The sequence below is a fragment of the Podarcis erhardii genome, assembly GCF_964252035.2.
Source record: "Podarcis erhardii genome assembly, chromosome: 13".
Taxonomy (NCBI): domain Eukaryota; kingdom Metazoa; phylum Chordata; class Lepidosauria; order Squamata; family Lacertidae; genus Podarcis; species Podarcis erhardii.
Window position 1 is genome coordinate 28,427,991 of NC_138502.1, and position 21,526 is coordinate 28,449,516.

Here is a 21,526-nt window from a genome sequence, read left to right on the forward strand (position 1 = left end):
GTTAAAATGATGATGACAGACCACATGGTTTCCAGGCCCAGTTCAAGATGCGCATATTAGTGTGCAAAGCCCTAATGTCTCTTTCCCCAAATACCTAGAGATTCTCTTGGGTCCTAAGACTGGCAGAGGCAGCCATCTTGGTATTTGTTCCACCTTCAGATGCTCAGGGGCGGCCTAAATTGCGAAACTCCTTGTGTCTGGCACCTTCTTTATACAGCTTCTAACAAATGCTGAAGATGTACCTCTTTGCCCTGGCTTTTGATGTGTATATTTTAAGGACTCACCTTATTTCTGCAATAGTTAAGTTGTTTGAAACAGTTTTTAATATTGTGTCGTGATGTTGCAACCTACCCTGGGAGCTTAGGATGAAACACAAGTAATAAATTAAATAAGAATAATATAGGCACGTAGCTCATAAAGTAACTGTTATACTTAAGATACCTTCATCCCTGCTACTGTAATAACTACAACATAGCAGCTGAAGCCCTGGGTGTATTGAAATCAAAAGTTTTGCAACTGGGTTCAAGGAAGTCGTGATTTCACAGAACTGCAGAATCGCAGAGTTGGAAGGGACCGTGGGGGTCATCTAGTCCAACCCCCTGCAATGCAGGAAGCTTTTGCCCAATGTGGGGCTCGAAATCATGATTTCAAGCTATTGAGACAACAAGAAAATATGCAACATTAATGAGCTGGCAGGAATTTGCAAAATTGATACGGAAATCATTTTATCTGCATAGCGTCTTTTGGGGCGAAGGAGAAAAGTAATAAAACATGTATGAAATAATCGTCTGGTCTGGAAAAAACCAATAACCCAGTACTGGAACTGTCCATTCCTTTCAAGGAAGTCTTTCACTTACTAAAATTCCAAGTCACAGTGAAAGGCCAGCAAGAAATATACTGTACTCAAAAATAATTTATATGGCCCATGCAATGGATAGCTCAGATAGCTTTCTGATGGCTGTATTTTCATGTTTTCGACAAGAACCTACACATTCTTGCCCATTAGGGTATCTCTCTGGTGGCTTGGGCACACTAGGAAAGACTTGAGCCGATCGGAAGCAAGCTACTTTGGCCAGTAGGGACTGAGCAATGAGAGGCAGCGGTCAGAGGCAGTTTGAACATGTTTCTAGTGGGGAAATTATTATTTCCTCAGTTGCAGCCTCACCTGAGCTTAACCTCTCAAAAGTCCATAAGAGTACCAATGCCATTATCGGTGGCAAGGTATGGCTTAAATCAGATTTTAAACTAACTCCAGGTAATATTTTCATGGTTTATCTGTTGGAAGAAATCCAGCTATGGTGGAATATAGAATCACAGGTAAGTGAAAAATTATCTACCCATTCTGACAGAACAAGGGCAATGTGCGCATGTTTCACAGTGAGTGTTAATTGTACTACTTTGGAATTAAATGGCTTGAGGCCTATTTGCCCTCTTGAAGCTTTTGTATTACCAGTTCTTGGGAGGTACCAGTGACTAAGGGGTGTGGGTAAAAATATATAAAATGACAGAGATAAAAATGACTACAGACAAGTTATAATCACTTATAATCCTGTGGCAGAGGAAGTCCTTTCAAATGTAGATGTTTAGTTCTGCAGAGACAAGTCTTTGAACCCATTAAACATTGAACTGATGAAAATTATAAAAATAAATAATTCTTCTCTGGAGGGAAATAAAGGCGGGGGAGGTATTTCACCAGGTGTTTTAATTAACAGGAATTCTGTTTGTCAGGATTCCCGTAACTTCCTCTCATATAGACGCATGAGCCATCTTCAGAATAATTACAGGATTATAGGAATATATATTAGCTGAAAGAATATACTCCTAGTATTGACAGACAGGAGACAATCATGTGGTCCACATGGGTCCATACTGCCATTTATTTCTGAAACCCATCCATGAATAATCTTTGGGTTAGTGTGATGCAGATTTAGGTTTTGATGGATGGGATACTGCAACACCGCCTCATAACCAATCTCACTTCGATATCAGGCAAGCCTTTCTGTTTAGTCTGTAAACAACCTTCATCTGTGGCTGCCAAGTGGAGATCAAACCGCAAAGAAACTGATTTTTTCCTTAAGCGAGGGTTGTCTTTAAAGAAAGAGCCTTCCCATTCTTTAATCACTTCATCTACTTTCTCCGTCCTGAAACAATAAATTAAACATTATACTGATGAATGAGCGTGGAACAGACCTTCAAGCTAGGATTTCACAAAGTGATGGGAAATGGCATGACCCGACCACACACAGAGTTTTTGTTTAGTCAGCTGAAATACGGGGACTGGTTTTAAAATCTGTATCCCTCAGGAAACATGATGGCAAGTTGCAACCTTTCTGCAGTTTTTTACTTGTAAAATAAAAGGCGCCCAATTTGCTACACATGAACTTATGCCAAACTGAAGTGCTGCCTAGAAAAATGATCAACCAGGATTTCATACTATGGAAAGAAAGATACCCATGGAAATCTGCTCTCACAACCTTCAGGACAGAAGGTGGAGAGAAATTCTGGTGAACTGAGCAACACCGATTTAAGGATCTGCATTGATCTATCACCGAGTTTTTAGTACCAATGGTTGCTTTCGTTTAGTACCAATGGTTTTAGTACCAATGGTTGCTTTCGTTTCGTACTAATTAATGTTTGCTAAATACCTCTGTGGATGCCTTTTAACATTTGGGCTCCAGTCCTATATACAGGACACATCAACACTAAAAATTTAAAGCACATTTAAAACATACGGTTCCCCCCAAAGAATACTGGGAACTGTAGCTTTGTAAGGAGGTAAACTACAGTTCCCGGGATTTTGGCGGGGTGTGCGTGTGATGGGCTTTAAATGTGTTTTTAATTTATAGTATGGTATGGTATGGAACACATTGAGACATCTGAATAAATAGTCCATCACTCATTGTCCTAGTTTGCATTTCTTGGTAAACATCATTACTGTGAATCTGTGATTTTCACTTGCCTTGTTCCTTTCCAATAGCTATGGGAGAAACAAACCACTATAACGGTTTGGTTGTCATGCAGACTGCAAACTGTGGTTTGCTTCCCTCAAACAAATCACAACCAATAATCCAAAAACAACCCACAGTGGACCTTAAGCTATCCACAATGGGTACCCCTATGTTGTCTGAAAACAAGATGATACTATGAAGCAAGTTGAGGTTGCTACTTTAACTGGCAAATGTTGCTCGTTGCCAATGCCTCACTGCGTTAAACTTCTGCAGGATATTTTTCTGGCGGATTTTGTCTCTTGTGGATGGAGGTGGTAGTATTAGTTGCCCCCCCCAAAAGTCCTAAGCTCAACCCGCCTCAGAGAACATTTCCTTATTGCTTGTAAGCGCTCTGTGCTGTTCAGTTTCACTTACTGTATCGTTCCACAAGCCTCTGCGCTCTCTTTTGCGACATTTCCATTTAAGACTGCTTGCTTTGTCAGTATTTCCACTTTTTCAATCTCGTGCGCCTTTAGCTCACTTGCTGTATAAATGAAAACAGAAAAGAAAATGCAATTTTCACTGTTATGCAGGAACAGGCATCAGTAACCGTATATGACTCCCCCCCCCCGGTCCAATTAGAAAATGAGAAATGGTAATTAGTTGATCATCAGAGGATGTGAGGTGTTCGGAGAAGAGGAGGGTATGCGTTTATAAGGAACGGTTGTAAGCCTGAACATGGTTGTAACAAACAAACCACTGTGTGAATTGCTATACAGTTGTACCTTGGAAGTCGAATGGAATCCGTTCCAGAGGTCCGTTCGACTTCCAAAATGTCTGGAAACCAAAGCACAGCTTCTGATTGGCTGCAGGGAGTTCCTGCAGCCAATCGGAAGCCGTGGAAGCCCCATTGGAGGTTCGGCTTCCAAAAATAGTTCACAAACTGGAACAGTCACTTCCAGGTTTGTGGCATTCGGGAGCCAAAACGTTCAAGAACTAAGCTGTTTGAAAATCAAGGTACGACTGTATAGCTTGTTCGTTATGCCCTGCATAGCTCACACGAGACGGCTTACGTGTCCTGAAAATGCAACACAGTTTAAAACAACACCAGGCAATCTAAATAACAGTACAAAACTATTTAAAAACAGAGGCCAGTTAAAGATAAATAGAATGTCAGTAGAAATTTCAGCAGCTTGAAACGCCACATATTTTGAAATGGCCCATGAAATAGAGTCCCAAATTAGGGGTTGGGGAGTGACCTGAAATAAACAGGTTTTTAAAACCCGCTTATAGGTTTAGGATATATGTACTCCTATGTAGCAGAGGTCCATAATATAAGGGGGCCATCACAGAAAAGGCCCTGTCTCATACACCTATCAACTTTATAGATGGGTCTACATGTAGGGCCCTGAAGTAGTCATCGTGCTCAGGCAAGCTTGTATGTTATATATAGGTGGCCCTTCACATAACATGGTACCAAACTGTTTAGAACTTTAAAGGTCAACACCAGCACTTTGAGAGGAGCCCGGGAACTCACCGATAACCAAAGCAAATGGTTCAGAATAGGTGCCACACATTGTGATCACCTAGCCCAACCTATTCTGCCCATTTGAAGTTTCCAGAATTACAGAGTTGTCTCTTATTTCCCAGTGGGTTATTTTCTTAAACTCCTACAAGTTCTGATTCACATTCAACTTTGCATAAATGGTGAGCTGTCTTTTTATGTTAATTCCAGGTCTTAAGAAAACTCACACGAAGGTAAGATAAACGCTATTTGGCTAGTGGTGCGCTTTTTGTCGCCTTTTCTGTCTTGGCACGCAGAGCGATGAAACCTTGAAAGAAAAAGAGGAAGAAACTGTAAGAATGTAGAATGGGCCTGCTTATGGTTAGAGCCTTCTAAATCGGCGGCTGCCAGACTTCAGGCTTGCTGGATACTTTTTGTTTTGTTGGTGGATATCAGGTTTCGATATCCACCAATCCACCAACTATAATAATAGTTGGGGGGTTGTTGTGCTGATGTACACTTGGAATAAAGGGGCAGAGTACAAATTAAATTCAGGAATCTGCTTTCAGTAACAGAACTGAGCTCAAAAGTCCTTTCATAGAAGAGCTTCCTAGTTTCCCCGCAAACATACATTGGATCAACCTGATTTAGGTTTTTAACTGCTGTTGCTTTTGAATAATTCAGAATCGGGAACACTTATCGATTGACTCTGAAGTGACTACCTATTGCCCATCCCTGTTCTAGAGAATACCATGAACATTTGCAACGAGTGAGCTCTGTGGGTTGAGCAGTCCCGATTGAACTTGTTTGGTTTGCAGCATGACACTTTAGACCTTCTGCCTGTTCAGTATACAAGCATGTGGCAATCTCTGTCAGGGTAAAGTTAGCTCAGGGCTGTTTCATATGTTGTTTCTTTCCTCTATGGAGACAATGGTCTGGACTGGATGCAACATGCTGTATATACAGTATTGGCTTATGAAGCTGAAATGGTGAAAACACTTGTGCCACATGCTTGAATGGAGCATCTGCCAACAATTGAAGGTTTCTTAGGTTAATTAAGTGTTTCCTATAACACAAAGGTGATTGCAGAAGCTTTCAAGCTCTCCCTCTCTCACCCACCAGATTGCCTTCAACGAACTATTGTGTGAGTATATTCCGAGTACATGTTTAATATATGGGCTAGGCAACCAATGAAAATGCTTTGGGCCACTTCCCAGCTAAATCACCTTGGATCTGCCACAGTGCTAGCCATGTCAAGAATTTTAGGCAGGAAGTGGGATATAAATCTAGGCAGGCAGGCAGGCAGGCAGGCAAGCAGGCAAGCAGGCAAGCAGGCAAGCAGGCAAGCAAGCAAGCAAGCAAACAAACAAACAAACAAACAAGATAACTTTTACTAGCCATAGAACCCTGGCTATGCTATAGGTCATGTGTTGGCAAACTAAGGCCCGCAGGCCGGATCAGACCCTATTGCCTTCTGGATCCGGCCCGCGAACTATCCAGGAATTGCCGTGTAGATTGCCAGCATGTGCGTTCTTTCCCTCTCCCTCACAGCAGCGGCGCTGGCGCCTCCTCCCTCCTGGCTTCTCCCCGCCCTGCCTAGAGGAGGAAGGGGGCTGGGCTTTGTTGGTGCCAGCAGCAGCGCTCGAGCGGCTGCCATTTTGAGCAGCCTCGCACCGCTCATCGTCCTGCCACCACCACCAACCCCTGCTGCTTGCAAGACACAGGTAAGCAGCCACCGGGGCTTGTGGTGCTCTTGCATCATCCCCCCCCTGAATATAGTCTGGCCCCCCACAAGGTCTGAGGGACAGTGGACCGGCCCCTGCTGAAAAAGTTTGCTGACCCCTGCTATAGGTATTTGAGGACTGTATCTGGGTACCTTTCCTCCTCCCTCTCTAGCAGACTGCGGTACGTAGCTATTTCTTGCTCAAGCCTCATCTTAGTGTTTAGTAATATTTCGTGTTGCTGCAGCTGCTTTTCAATCCCTTGCCGCACTTTATGTAGCTCTCTCTCCAGGCCTTCAATCTCTGCTTCCAGATGCTTCAGTTGTGTCTGGTACCGCTGTTCTGTGGTGCGCAGAGAATGTTCCAGACCCTTTTCCTGTTAAATTACATTATTGGTTTCAATTCCAGAATGTACTTCTAAAAAGCCCAGGACCATTTTAAAAAACAAAGAAGGGGATAAATAACTTTTGAAAAACACACATAGACAGTCAACTTTACATTTTAAATTAAATTCAAACTAATAAAATCAGTATTTGTCACAAACCTTTATATTCTGAGCAATATAAAACATACAGTGGAACCTCGGTTTTTGATCGTCTTGGAAGGCGAAGGTTTCAGTTTTTAAACGCCGAAAACCTGGAAGTAACTGTTCTGGTTTTCGAACTATTTTCAGAAGCAGAATGTGCTACATTTGAGTTTCCCTATTGCATTGAGGCTTCCGTATTGAGTTTTTGATTTTCAAACATTTTGGAAGTCAAACGGTCTTCCGGAACAGATTACGTTCGAAAACTGAGGTTCCACTGTAGTTACATTCAGTCAGGGTTGATTGCAGATATTTGGCTCCAGGGATCAGATCTATTATGCAGGAATTGCCAACCTTCAGTGACCAGTGGAAACATTTTGAATTTTGAGAAAGTGCTGTGGGCGCCAATCACAAAATGGCTGCCTTAGGGGCATGGCACAAGGTCATGCTTGCTGTGGGAAGTCACTCATGTCCTAATGCAGGCATAGGCAAACTTGGCCCTCCAGATGTTTTGAGACTACAGTTCCCATCATCCCTGACCACTGGTTCTGTTGGCTAGGGATGATGGGAGTTGTAGTCCCAAAACATCTGGAGGGCCGAGTTTGCCTATGCCTGTCCTAATGGATCTGATTATGGAGATCCCACAATATTGTTTCCCTTCCCCACAATGCTGCTGTTGCTGTCTGATAACAATAGGCAATTATGGGTTCCATTTCCCATTTCTTCATGTGACCTTTCCCTTGCCAATCTCCTCCCAGGCCATCCTTTTCACTATCTAGGTGACAAGAAAATAGAACTTATCACAAGTGGTAGGCACCTTAGACTAAGGAGATGGCAACAAATCAGGAATAAAAGCCAAAAGAATGATGCAGCAGCAGATTGTACTATTGGGGTAGCCTGGTGGGAGCACCCTATATGAGTTCCTGATACAGTAAGCTATGATCTAGCCATGAAGTAAACTGGTCCTGCTTTCTAGCATATTCTTTGACCCTTTTTGCTGGCTTTGTTCTTCCTGACTCCTGTCTTATTCCAGGCTCACCTCAGGCCCAGCCTACAGTGCTGGGAATGGTGGAGATAAAGTCATACCCTCCAAGATTTCTCCAATGAAAATAGGGACGTCCCACTCCATAATAATAATTTTACTATTTATAACCCACACATCTTACTGGGTTGCCCCAGCCACTCTGGGGAGCTTATAACATACAGTGGTGCCTCGCAAGACGAAATTAATCCGTTCCGTGAGGCTCTTCGTATAGCGGTTTTTTCGTCTTGCGAAGCAAGCCCATTGACAGCTTAGCGGATTAGCGCTATTAGCGGTTTAGCGGCTTTTAGCGGATCAGCTGATAAGCGGCTTATCAGCGGATCAGCTGATAAGCGGCTTAGGGCTTAGGAAAAGAGGGGGAAAAGGGAAAAAACCCAGCAGGACCTCGCAAGATATTTTCGTCTTGCGAAGCAAGCCCATAGGGAAATTCGTTTTGCGAAGCACCTCCAAAACGGAAAACCCTTTCGTCTAGCGGGTTTTCCGTCTTGCGAGGCGTTCGTCTTGCGGGGCACCACTGTATATCAAAACATAACAAAACATTTAAAAACACTTCCCTATACAGGATTGCCTTCAGACGGCTCGGAGGTCAGATAACTCCATACCCTCCGACATTTCTCCAATGAAAATAGGGACATCCTAAGGAAAAGTGGGACATTCTAGGATCAAATCAGAAACCGACTTCTCTAAATCAGGGATGTCCCTGGAAAATAGGGTCTGTAAAGTTACCTTGGGTACTGTGAGCCCAAGGGAAAACAGCAAGCAATTTCACCTCCTCTTTCTGCACAGACAGCCCAGCTGCTCAATCAGACTTACCACAGCATGGAGAGAATCAATTTCCATCTGCATATGGTGCCACTGGCGTCTTGCTTCATTTAGCTCTGCCCTGGCTGCTTTTAGCGCTTCCTCGTCTTTGCTCATTCTTTCACTAGTGGCTTCTTCTAGCTGCAAAGAGGAAGCATTGGCCACATCAGTTCAAGATGCCCCATACTGAAAATTTCAAATTTGGCTGCGTGAATGAATCTTAGGTTTCTGAAACAAAGCACACCCGGTGCACAATTCACGTCTTCTTCGTTTTATTATACTATCATTGAAACAAGATAGTTCTGAAGGGAGTTGAATGGTTTCATAGTGGGAGCAAAAGCAATAATAATAATAATAATAATAATAATAATAATAATAATAATAATGGATGGGGTGGTCATAGGTCTGCCTGAAAAGAAATGGCATATGTTCTAACCCACCCCATCTCATTTTGAGCACAGGACATGGTATCAGAAGGGACTTGCTGCCTACAAACTGAGAGCAAAATGCTAGAGCAGAGTTTCCCAAACTTGGGTCTCCAGCTATTTTTCGACCACAACTCCCATAATCCCTCACTAGCGAGACTGATGGTCAGGGATGATGGGAACTGTAGTCCAAAAGCAGCTGCAGACCCAAGTCTGGGAAACATTGTTAGATACAACAAAATGGGATGTAGAGCTCTGTGAGTGTGTGCCGTCTACCTTACATACCAAAATATTAAGATGAATTTATGGATGACTGCAAAGCAAGCCCCACCACTATTCTTTATTGCAGGGATGGGAAACCTGTGTCTCTTCAGGTATTGATAGGCTACAGCCACCATCATCCTTGATAGATCCAGTGTTTTGGGGTGATCAAAATGCCGATTGCTCTGGGCCATGGCATTCCATGTGTTTCTCCTAACTTCAGGCTTAACATTGGGGTGGGGGAGAATGTTCTGCCTGCATACAATCTGCAGCAAGTACTAGGTCGCCAACACATCAGAAAGGCCAATGTTGCTCTTGTATTTAATGGTGGATCCTGTGGATAGGATCTGAAGAACTCAGCAGCTGCTACAAGGCCAGATTTTCATTCACCACAGGATCTTTAGTACTAATGCTTAAACCAAGATGCCTTCATGCAGCTCAACCTGATATGTGCCAAGACAGACACACTGAAGCTCAAAGAAGACCCAAGGAGAACTAACTGCACAATTCCCTTTGAGGGACTTGGCATGTTTCAAAGGACACATTGGCACAACTCCAGAGGTCACTCCATAATATTGTTTGCTTATTTATAAAATGCCATCCATATACAGTACAGTGGTACCTCGGGTTAAGAACTTAATTCGTTCTGAGGCATTGTAGGCCAGAGTGTGCAAAAGAAAGATCGAACCTTTTTTATGTATGCTACAACAGCAGCAAGGATACTCATCGCCAAATGCTGGAAAACTCAAGATTTGTCCACACTGGAAGAATGGCAGATGCAACTGATGGACTATATGGAACTGGCTGAGATGACTGGCAGAATCCGAGACCAGGGAGAAGAACGGGTGGAGGAGGACTGGAAGAAATTTAAGGATTATCTACAAAAATATTGTAAATTGTATGAATGTTAAGAAAGATGTAAGATCTGTAATAAGATGGTTCCAACAAATTAGTAATAAGGAACATAAATTTAAATTTGATTGAAAGAAAAGATAAATTTTGGATGAATAATACTTTAGAATTAGGAGTGATTTAAATTCTAAGATTTGAGACTTAATATGGGATAACTACATGATATAAACTGAACTTAGCGAATAATTTGCTAGAAAAATCTATGTGTTTAGAAAGCAGGAACAAGAGATGTGAGGAGGTCCAAAGATGAGAATGAAATGTGGTGAATGAGAAAGATCATGTTGTTATGTATGTGGATCTTTGTTTTATAAATCTAATAAATATTATTATATATAAAAAAGAACTTAATTCGTTCTGGACGTCCGTTCTTAACCTGAAACTGTTCTTAACTTGAGGTACCACTTTAGCTAATGGGGCCTCCCGCTGCTGCCGCGTGATTTCTGTTCTCATCCTGAAGCAAAATTCTTAACCTGAGGTACTATTTCTGGGTTAGCGGAGTCTGTAACCTGAAGCGTCTGTAACCTGAAGCATCTGTAACCCGAGGTACCACTGTATATGGCACTTTACAAAAAAGAGGTCCTTGCCCCAAAGCTCTTACAGTCTAAAATAGACACAGAGGATGGGGGGAATGGAGGCAGGGAATGAATATGCAGTTACTTCAATTAATATCACATATACCATACTTTTCCGTCTATAAGACGCCCCCATGTACAAGATGCCCCCTTTAAGAATTTAAGAATATGGGAGGGGGATGGCACAGAGTTGTTGAGCTTTTTTTGGGGTGGGGATTGCCAAAAATCGCTCACCTGCATGTGTCACAAAATCTACCTCCCGTCTGTCCCATTGCCAGCAGAACCTGCCAATCACCAGCCCAACTGCTGGAGCGTCAGCCAATCAACACCACCCATTGACGCAGCAACCAAACAAACGTCCAGCCTATGCACTACCCATGTATAAGATAATCCCCCACTTTTAAGCACGATTTTTAAAGATAATTGTATCTATGAGAAAATTGCTTGGATATCACTGAGGGGGGGGGGAGGCAAATGGTTTGAATCCCAAAGTGCTCATTAAGATCATAATTCAGAAACACTACTCGGTTCCTACATCAGACAACATGAGGAATCTGCTAACCTACGTACTGTATTTATTCGAATCTAATGCACACCCTAGTTTTCAAAACCTTGAAACTCAAAAAGGTATTTGCTTGCAAATGTAATATGCATTGGCAAAAAGTGCACTCCCAAGGCCTGTTCAATCTTCTCTCCTGAGAGCCGCCATTTTCCATCTCAAATGGGCTACTGTGCCCACGCCTGCAGCCAGATTCTTTGTTGCATGACAAGGCCAGTTCCTGCAACATTCACCTTGTTCACCAGTAAGGCCAAGTCCTTGTTTGGGGGGCGGGACAGGACTGGACGATCTTGAATCAGCGGCTTGTGTGCTGAGCGGAGCGAGGGGAAAGGCAGTGTGCTCATACAAGCAAACTCCCGTGATGCGCACTGAGCCCCGACTCACTTCACCTGGCTCCAGAGGCTTCTGCTGACCCACGTGGCTCTCCCCCTCCTGTGGCAAAGATGGCAGTGGTGGCAGTGGAGTGGCAACAGAGCGACTGGGCCTCCCAGTTAGCAAGAGCTCGTCTTTTTTCATGGTGCCCAAAGGGAAAAAAGCACACTCAGTAGAACTTGATTACCCCACCTAGGCAAGTTTGCAGTCCAATGCACCATCAAATCTAACACACACCCTAATGTTCATGGCAGAATTTGGCCAAAAAAAGTATGGATTACATTCGAGGAAATACGGTAATTTCAATACCTCACATTTCTTCATCTACCTATTGGAGTTAAGCCAGAGCAAGGAAGTCTTCCAACAACAGAACTGTGAGACATTTGGTGACATCACAGCGGTCCAGATAGTATTTACTTTTTTTAATCATTTGTACACTGCCTTTCTGTCCTTAATAGTAATGGGCATGCACCTACTCAGGAGGAATGTGATGCAATGGGTGTGTTGTTGCAGAGACGGTCAGTCCTGACAAAATACAGCCCACTGGTCAAGAAATCAAATATATGGGGCCAGGCATGTGCAGAGCTTTTCTGAGGACATGGGAGGCATGGGACATTCTTGGCATGATGGCGTAAGTTCAGCAGGCCCCTGGCGCACACAGACCCAGGCCGACTTAGCCCTCTGAGGCTCAGGACAGGTGTACCTGGTTGCCCCACCCTGCATGAGATGTGCTCTTGGCACTATGGGACAATTCTGGAGGCAGCAATTCTGAGGCAATCGTAGACATAGATATGATAGCACTACAGAGGCTTTGGGGGATAATAGGTACTTTGCACAATTAACCCCAGATAAGGATGCTTGATGGCTCCACTTCAACAGTGACTAGGCATCATCTGGCATTCAGAAAGCTTATGTTGTTACTTTCCCCCCCAAGGTGCTTCTGGAAAAACTTGTCGTTCTGTCTTCATTTTTGTAATTACATCTATTGGCAGGGAATTAAAATAGCCCCCTGGCCAAAAGCCACACACTCCCCCCCATTTGTACTAGAACATGTGAACAGTATATAATATTTGAGTCTTTAATGAGAATACATAATATATATGTAGGACAAAAAAAGGTTAACCTTAAAAACAAGAAAGGAAATGATGGTCTGAAAGCCACAAAATGGATCACAGATTAAAAGGGTTTTTTTAAAACAACCCCCCCCCCAAAAAAACACAACCCTAATAATAATTTCATGTAATTATTAACCTAGATAAAGCCTGGGCTATATAATTTTATTCAGCCAGATAGATCATCTGATACCTGTTTGAAAATGCATAAACATTGTCGAAGCATCATATTGGAATTTGACTTCTCATCTGGCTGCTAGAAAATAATTGTCAGCAACTAGTTCAGACATAAGTTGTGGATTTCTACTGACACCTACTTCTGAGGTAATATTTTTACAAATACCTAGCTTTGTTCCTTCTTGAGAAATGCATGTCCTCTGTCATTACCAGATTACAAATTGTCTTTGCATGACACATCCTCAAATAACAGGGGAGTGACTGTAGGCATGGCGGACGTCATCTAAGGCCTGGTTTGTGCTGTTCATGGTATATGCAGAAGAAATTCATGCTTTAGGATGGTTATTTATGCATTTCCAAAAAAAAAGCAGCAGCAGCAGCAGCAAGAAGTACATCCTCACCACAGAGGTCAAATATATGCATAAAATTTGCATATGCAGCTAATTAATATGTATACATATAGGTTCACATTTAGAAAAACAAAAATACTTGCAATCCAGGCAGAAACATGAAATATGATATGGGGATGAATGTGACCTGTATGTTTGTTCAGTTTGATGCTGTTGGCTGGCAACTCCAAGGCTTCAGTTGCTGTCCCTTCTTATGGTTCTTTACTAGGGGCTACACTTGCCAACCCCCCCCCCCGCCCAGCCTGCCATTCTCCCCTGCATTAATCCCCTTTCCATCTCATGCAACTATTAAGCTCACTTTTCACATCTCCAGTTCCATTTCTGAAGGCACTTCTCTCCTTTATTCTGTAGCCTGCTTTGAACCTCTCTTCACCTTCACCTTCACTTTCATGTCCATGCCTCCTTCTGCTCCTCTTTTTGTGCCTCTGACCCTTGATCACAAACCCCCCTCAGGAACCCCATGCATCTTTCTCCATCCACACATTGCAGTGACTAAGCACCCTTGCTACCTTCCATCCAATTATGAAGCTAGTTTTCCCTCCTGTTCTGTGGACACTTCATGCCCCAGCTTTCATGCTCACCCCCTTCCCATGCCTCCTACTTCCTGCTTTTTTGCAGCCCCCTTTACATCCCCATTTTCACCTTCACTCCCTTTTCCTCCTCAACTCAACCTTGAACACGGACCACCCCTTTTCCTCGACTCATCCTCTCTCCTATTATAACAGCCCCATTTGTGTGTGAACCATTGTGAAACGCACGGTACTATATCTTTTAAGTTAAATAGATTATTAAGAGCAAGGCTGTTAGTTAGCTTATTCAGTTAGGGAAGGTTAAGTTCAGCCGACGGATGTACATATATGGCTTGTTAATAAAATATCTGTTCTAAATTATTACACGGAATCTGGAACTTCATGCTGAAGACAACACATGGCACCAGGAGTGAAATACAGTGTGTGATGCTACAATGGAATATTTGAGGCCTCTCCTTCCTTCGTCTCTCTCACATGAGGTAGCTGAGGAATGGAAGAGGGAGAAGTTTAAGTACAGTGAGAAGCGGGTAGCGTTGCGTGTTGAGACCTTGACGTCCCTGTTCCCGTTGTGGGAGGCTGCCACTCTCCAGCCTGGCGGGTCCCCATCCAGTTGACCAGGCCAAATAAAAACAAGGAGAAAGGGAGCCAGGTCAGGTCTGAAGAGAAGGTGGTGGCTAGAGGAGACCATGGGCAGGAACATGCACTGGGTGTGGGTGTGTGTGTGTGTAGCTGGCAGGAAGAAGACAGGCCTGTGGGGGGCTGGAGTTGAGGGGTGTGGGGGCAAGGAGGTTATGGGGTCAAGGGTGGGCACTGGAGCTAGCTGGGCTTTGTACGGGGAGGGGTTGTCTGTATCCTGAAAAACTTTAATAAAAATATTAACATGCGAAACCAACAAAGAAAGAGTCCCTCTCCAGCAGTGATAGGGATGCAGAATTATGAGGACAGTTGGAGGGTATGAAGCCTGAAGAAAGTTCCTCACCCCTGCCTATCCTACAGCTTTTCTGTTGACCCAGGGCCATTGGTATTTAGGTATGTAAGCCTTGTTTTGGGGACATTGGTGGCACTGTGGGTTAAACCACAGAGCCTAGGACTTGCTGATCAGAAGGTTGGCAGTTCGAATCCCCACGATGGGGTGAGCTCCCATTGCTCGGTCCCAGCTCCTGCCAACCTAGCAGTTCAAAAGCATGTCAAAGTGCAAGTAGATAAATAGGTACCACTCTGGTGGGAAGGTAAACGGCGTTTCCATGCGCTGCTCTTAGTCATGCTGGTCACATGACCCGGAAGCTGTACGCCGGCTCCCCTGGCCAATAAAGCGAGATGAGCGCTGCAACCCCAGAGTCGGTCACAACTAGACCTAATGGTCAGGGGTCCCTTTACCTTTAAGCCTTGTTTTCAGCAACATATGTTGCTATCAATGGTTCACATACATGTTGCACAGAGCAGGTGGGTGCATTGAGATGTGGGGAACCCAGGTCCAAGTTGCTGCTCTGCCGAGAAACTCTCTGGACAGGCATGTCAGTGCCTCTAGGCCTAACCTAGCAGGCTGCTGTGAGGACAAGTTGTTGTAACCCGTCCCAGCCTCTTGGGACAGGATTTGAAAGCTGTTGGAACATACAAATAGTATCGTCTTACACCAGAAGCAAGCCTGCCGTGAGATAATAATAGGACCATACATTCAGAAATAACCATATTTAAAGTGTAGCAGGGTGATAACATCAGCCTGCAACTAGCTTACATATCTTGGTTTATGATGTGTTGCGGTACTCAGACTAATTGTCCTGCTGTGATTCACAGATGTTTATTTCTGTGTGGATGTCTAATGGTGTCATTGTGACCGGATAACCTTTAAGAAATACGAGAGCTGGAACAAGGCAAGGCATTGCAAAATATACGGCACTCGTTTTCATCTTCTGGGGGGACACTGTAAATATTACCTCAAGGGTTAAAGCACAGGCTCCCACAACTTTAAAAGTGGCTAGAAATCTTAACCAACCTTAAAATGGCTCCTATACACAACTGCTAAAGGATGCCCCCACCCCCCACAAAAAAAGAAGAATCATCTCAAAATGAGCCAAGAGCACTATTTCATTTGTGGGGAGGGAATGGGAATCACAAAAACCTTTGCCATCCTATTTACATAAACAGATAGATGCAAGGTGACACGACTCTTATACCTTCATGTATTTCCCCGCAGTTTTTTGGGCTAGATATACTGCAGTATGAGAGGAGAAAGAATGGAATAACACACACACACCGCGATTCCCTTTCCCCAATAAAAGGCTGCATTGGAAAAGAAAATACTGTACCTCACAGAGGCTGAGAGAGGAACTGAGTACACATTGGATTGCCTCCTTATTCGGGTAGGTGCCTTTCTGTATATAATCATTACCTGGGTCCCTGCTGAGAGGATGGTCTCTATCTGACTTCTGGTGATGAGCGTTTCATAGTTTGCCCTGATCTCATTGAGGAGCTGGGACAGTTCCATGCTGCTCCCATCCTCCACCTTGGCTAACTCAACCTTATGGATAGGGCGAGAAGCCTGCAGCAGCAGCAGCAGCAAAGCATTCTCAGCCTGCAGTAAGAGTGAGAACACAGAGGGAGAGGGAGAGAGAGAGGAGGGAGGAAAACACAGATTTTTTTTTTTAAAGCAGCAGAGTTCTATTCTCTTAGCAGCATTGAAGAATGGCCATTTGTTTTTGATTTATTTCATTTATTAGATTTATATATAGAGCCCTTCATCCTAAAATCGCAGGGCGGTTCACAGAATAAAATACAGGATAAAGGTAAAGGTAAAGGTACCCCTGACCATTAGGTCCAGTCGTGGCTGACTCTGGGGTTGCGGCGCTCATCTTGCTTTACTGGATAAGGGAGCCGGCGTACAGCTTCTGGGTCATGTGGCCAGCATGACTAAGCCGCTTCTGGCGAACCAGAGCAGCAAACTGAAACGCTGTTTACCTTCCTGCCAGAGTGGTACCTATTTATCTACTTGCACTTTGACGTGCTTTCGAACTGCTAGGAAATAGCGAAAGCAAAACAGCAAAGCAATAACACACACACACACACCCTTTCTCACAGACACATTTAAAAGAATCAGTCAAAGGCCTGGCTGAAGAGGAGAGTTTTCGAATGGCACCTAAAGATACGTGATGAAGGCACCAGGCAAACTTCCCTGGGGAGAGCATTCCACAAATGCTTTGAAATAAAATAATTACAGAAATAATTATAATTAATTATGTTTGCCAGTGAAATGAATTATGTAGGTTTTAGGGGAAGCCGAACTGCAACCAAACAGAAACGGCGCTGATTGCGGTGAACACTGAGTGGCCCCTTAAATCCCTAGTGGTGGATGGATCAAATGAGGGCCACTTCAGAGTTGCTTTTTCTCCAACACAGAGGCTATTTTATAGAGCATAATTTATTGCGGGGGGTGGGGGGGGACGACGACAAGATAAAATGAAAAACAATCTTGACTGAAATTAGACAAAAGGAAAAAGAGATGGAAAGATTTCCAAATAAGATTAGTATTAACTGGCAAATTAAGACATTGCAGAGGCAGTTATTTATGCTAAAAACGCAAGACATAGAAAAGTTGAATTATGCTAAATGAAAAACTTTGAATTTGCCAATAAACCAGGGAAGTGGCTGGCGTATGAACAACAGAAGGAGAAAGAGAGGAAAGTGATAGTGAAGCTGCAAGAGGGAAACGCTGTGATAACAGATAAGGCACATATGAAAAAAAGTATTTCACTAATTTTATTCTAAGCTGTATAAAGCAATTTCTTCAAACTTCTCTTTTCAGTGGGCCTATTCGGACACATGATTGGTTACATGTTTTATTGTGTTTCTTTGTTTTTGATGTTCCTAACATGTTTTAAACAAGTTTTTATTTTATTTTTATTACAGATATGCTTGCCCGTCTGTGGGCTATGCTTGGGAGGGAGGGTGGCATATAGTTAAATTTGATAGACAGATAAATAAACTATATTAATGATTTTAAATGACGGTATTACTTGTTTACGTCAGATCACTATATTGTGAATTGCTTTATAATTGCCTTGGCTTTCCTGCAGCTAAATGATCTAACACTTTGTGCCCTCAAGGCCTCATGAGGAATGATAAATAAGTTGAATATGGGATGTTGAAACTCAAACATCCTACACACTTTTCTTCGGAAGCCAAGAAAGCTAAATACATAATGCAACATCCTACAAACATTTCTTTGGAAGCAAAGCAACCCACATATCTAATGCAATAGGTTTAAAGAGTTCATTTTCAACATTTTGTTTTGAATCAGCGAATTTCCTCACGCCTCAGTTCAGCTCTGGGATTTTATTGGCACTGGGTTTTATTTATTTATTCAAAATATTTATAAGTTGCTTTTCTTTATCGATATTCAAGGGAGCATGCCAAAATAACAGGCCTACAATGAAATGATAAAATGTAGCAGAGTGATGAAATAATGGCTTAGATATCTATTTATTTATTTATTTATTTTCTATACCGAACACGCTCAAAAATTAAGAGCGACCAATAATTTCAATTTCAATTCAACACAGAATTACAAAACTTAAGAACTATTAAAAGTCTGCACGAAAAATGATGCGGGAATTGGTGCGTCCCTTAGTTGTCTTAGAAGGGCATCATACAAATTGGGGGCCAGTACTCCCTCACCCTGGTCGCCATACATTTGAATCCACCTGGTGGGGGCATCTGACTACCATATTTTTCCGTGTATAACATGCCCCCTATTTTTTGGGACTCCATCAATTGCCAGTCTCCCAGATATACTATTCATGTATAAGACAACCCCCAATTTTAAAGTTGAAAAAAATGGGAGAAAATATAGTCTTATACACGGAAAAATATGGTAATTCCTTTTATTGAGATCTTTGGGCTGAAGACAGCCATTCATGTATTCAAAACCCATTAGAGCAGGGTTTCCCAAACTTGGGTCGCCGCCCTGTTTTTGGACTACAATTCCCATTGTTCCTGACCACTGGTCCTGCTAGCTAAGGGACGATGAGAGCTGTAGTCAAAAAACAACTGGAGACCCAAGTTTGGGAAACCCTGCATTAGAGCATGATGGAGACTCTGTGACCTTCCAGATGTTGTCATACTCCCTCTTGCCCCAGCTGGCATAGACACAGGTGAAGGATGATGGCAGCTGTAGTTTAGCCACAGGTTCCCGCTAGAGCTTTGAAGGTTAAGTTAATCACTCTGAAATATGCTTTGAAAGGCACTGAAATCCAGTGTAGCTATTTTAATGTCAATGTGATATTGTCAGAATGATGGTTCTAAGCCAGAATTCTGATTGCAGTGTATTGATGCAGCTGAAGTTTCTGAACTGCCTTTAGGGATAGTCTGGTTCACAACACATTGCAAAATCTAGCCTGGATAGAGCACAACTTTATCCACAACAGTGGAGGAACCGTACTAATATATCAGAGAAAAATTAAGACCTGGAGAAAAATCTAAGTTAATGTTTCCCGTAGAGAATTCACCAGATTAATTTAAGAAGGGAATTTTGGCTCCAACTCTTTGATGCTCTAGCACACGTATTGAGAACCTATGGCTGGCCAAATGTTATTGGACTCCAACTCCTATCAGCCCCAGTGATGCTGGGAGTTATAATCCAGCAAGTTCTGGAGAACCACAGGTTCCTCACTCCATGTTTGACATGTTAATTGGATTAGAATATATATATTTACAGCCCACATTTTGGCTTATTCCAAATGATCAGGGATGCTCACATTCAAAGCACCATAGAACTGAGCAAAACAGGCTCTTTAAACCACCAGTTCTTTGGTCCCCCTAAGCGATCTGTGTGTTTTCATCCATCTCAGCCTAGCAAACTCCTTAATTGACTGCATCTATACTCCTACACTTGAGCTCTGTGTAGATGTACACAGTGCTCTTGTTTCTTCAAGCTGTGACAAGTACCCTTGTGTTTCCTCAGTCCTAGGTACGATTACATACCTCGATGTCACAACAGGATGCTAACGATGGATGCCTCCTATGTGAACTCAGCTGGTCCAGATAATGATCAGTCAATTTTTGCAGTTCAAAGTTTCGACGCTTTGAAATAGCATCATCCAGGCAAAGATTTATCAAAGCTTCTGCCAAGTGAATGCCGCTGGAAATTGTGCTTGACGTTGATGTGCGTGTTCAAACAAGATAGTATTAAATAAAAATCCAGACGCTATATTCCTTTGAATCTGAGCTCAAAAGATACTGGTGCTGCAGACTGAAGCACTCATTCCTAGCTTTCTGCTGACTTTAAAACCTGAAATACTTAAAAAAAACAACAGTGGGCGGGGGGGGGGAGTGGAGGTCTATGATCTATGTTCCCATAAGCATCTGGATAGAAACTCTGAGACCAGGATTCCGCACTTAGGCAGGCATGTGGTCTATTCCAGCAGTGATTTTCTTACATTCTTCTCTATACAGGGATGGATAAACCGTGGCCCTCCATAGGTTGTTGGACTCCATTAGCCCCAGCCAGCAGAGGCAGATTAAATGGTCCCGGTCACGCCCCCCCCCCGGCCAGCGGATTGGCTGGCTGGGCTCTGACGTGGCCGGGATACCCCGGGCAACGGGGGACTAAGTCCCCCACCCCCGGTGGGGAGTGGGTGGCCACGCAGTCCACCGTAACTCCTCCCCACTGGGAAGTGGAGTTGATCTGTGGACCTCCATAGGTTGTTGGACTCCATTAGCCCCAGCCAGCAGAGGCAGATTTAGGGGAGCGTGGCTGGTTCAACCCACACAGGGTGTTGAGCTGAACCTAAACGTTGGAAGATTCAGGGCACATAAAAATAGTACTTCTTCATGCAGTGTAAAGTTCAACTAGGGAAGTTGCTCCCACAAGGTGCAATGATGGCCATCAACCTAGATGGTTTTAAAAGAGGCTGAACAAATTCATGGAACAGAGGGCTGTCAACGGCTCCTAGCTATGATGGCTATGCTTCTGCCGCCACAGCTGGAGGCAGTGATGCTTCTGAATACCAGTTGTTGGAAGCTACAGGAGGGGAGAACGTCCTTGTGATAAGGTCCTGCTTGCAGGTTGACCACAGTGGCCACTGTGGGAATATTGGACTAGATGGGCCATTGGCCTGATCCAGCAGGCTCTTATGTTCTTATGCTCAGCTCCTGCTCATGGAAAACCTGCACTGTCTTTTAGGAAGAGACGACAGCAGTCTGCTCTCTTTACGCTTGGTAAAAGGTAAAGGTAAAGGGACCCCTGACCATTAGGTCCAGTCGTGGCCGACTCTGGGGTTGCGGCGCTCATCTCGCTTTATTGGCCGAGGGAGCTGGCGTACAGCTTCCGGGTCATGTGGCCAGCAGGAGCAGGGACCAAGCAATGGGAGCTCACCCCCTTGCAGGGATTCGAACGGCCAACCTTCTGATCGGCAAGCCCTAGGCTCTGTGGTTTAGCCCACAGCTTGTTACATACTATTTAATATTATATGAATGCTATATTTGAATTATTCCCTCTCTCTCTTTCTCTTGGGTGTGTGTAAGAAACAACCCTAGTAAACAGACATTGGCTCCATTCCCGCCAGAGTTTGAATTGACTTGCTAAGCAATCTTGCTAAAGATATTTACTAAGAAACAAGTCCCACTTTGTTCAGTTGGGCTTTCTGCCTAGCAAATGTGTTTAGCCAACTTGGTGACCCCCATA

The 21,526-nt window shown here is 43.5% G+C and overlaps 1 protein-coding gene and 1 long non-coding RNA gene across 3 annotated transcripts; one reads left to right on the forward strand and one right to left on the reverse strand.

Annotated features, from left to right (window-relative positions):
• Positions 1-1,848: 1,848 nt before the first annotated feature.
• Positions 1,849-16,426, reverse strand: KRT222 (keratin 222). 2 transcript variants are annotated; one of them, XM_081838213.1, is made up of 6 exons: positions 16,238-16,426; positions 8,531-8,659; positions 6,308-6,528; positions 4,728-4,759; positions 3,363-3,471; positions 1,849-2,141 (listed from the first exon to the last, which is right to left on the reverse strand). In XM_081838213.1, the coding sequence occupies exons 1-6, from the start codon at positions 16,331-16,333 to the stop codon at positions 1,928-1,930; spliced, it is 801 nt and encodes a 266-aa protein (XP_081694339.1). In that variant the 5' UTR covers positions 16,334-16,426; the 3' UTR covers positions 1,849-1,927. The 2 variants fall into 2 exon arrangements, with proteins under 2 accessions (XP_081694339.1, XP_081694338.1); XM_081838212.1 differs by having other exon boundaries at positions 4,680-4,759.
• LOC309328311 lies at positions 12,881-20,030 on the forward strand. Its single transcript, XR_014150763.1, has 3 exons — positions 12,881-13,055; positions 16,043-16,208; positions 19,811-20,030. It is a non-coding gene; the product is annotated as an uncharacterized lncRNA (long non-coding RNA).
• The last annotated feature ends 1,496 nt before the right edge of the window (positions 20,031-21,526 follow it).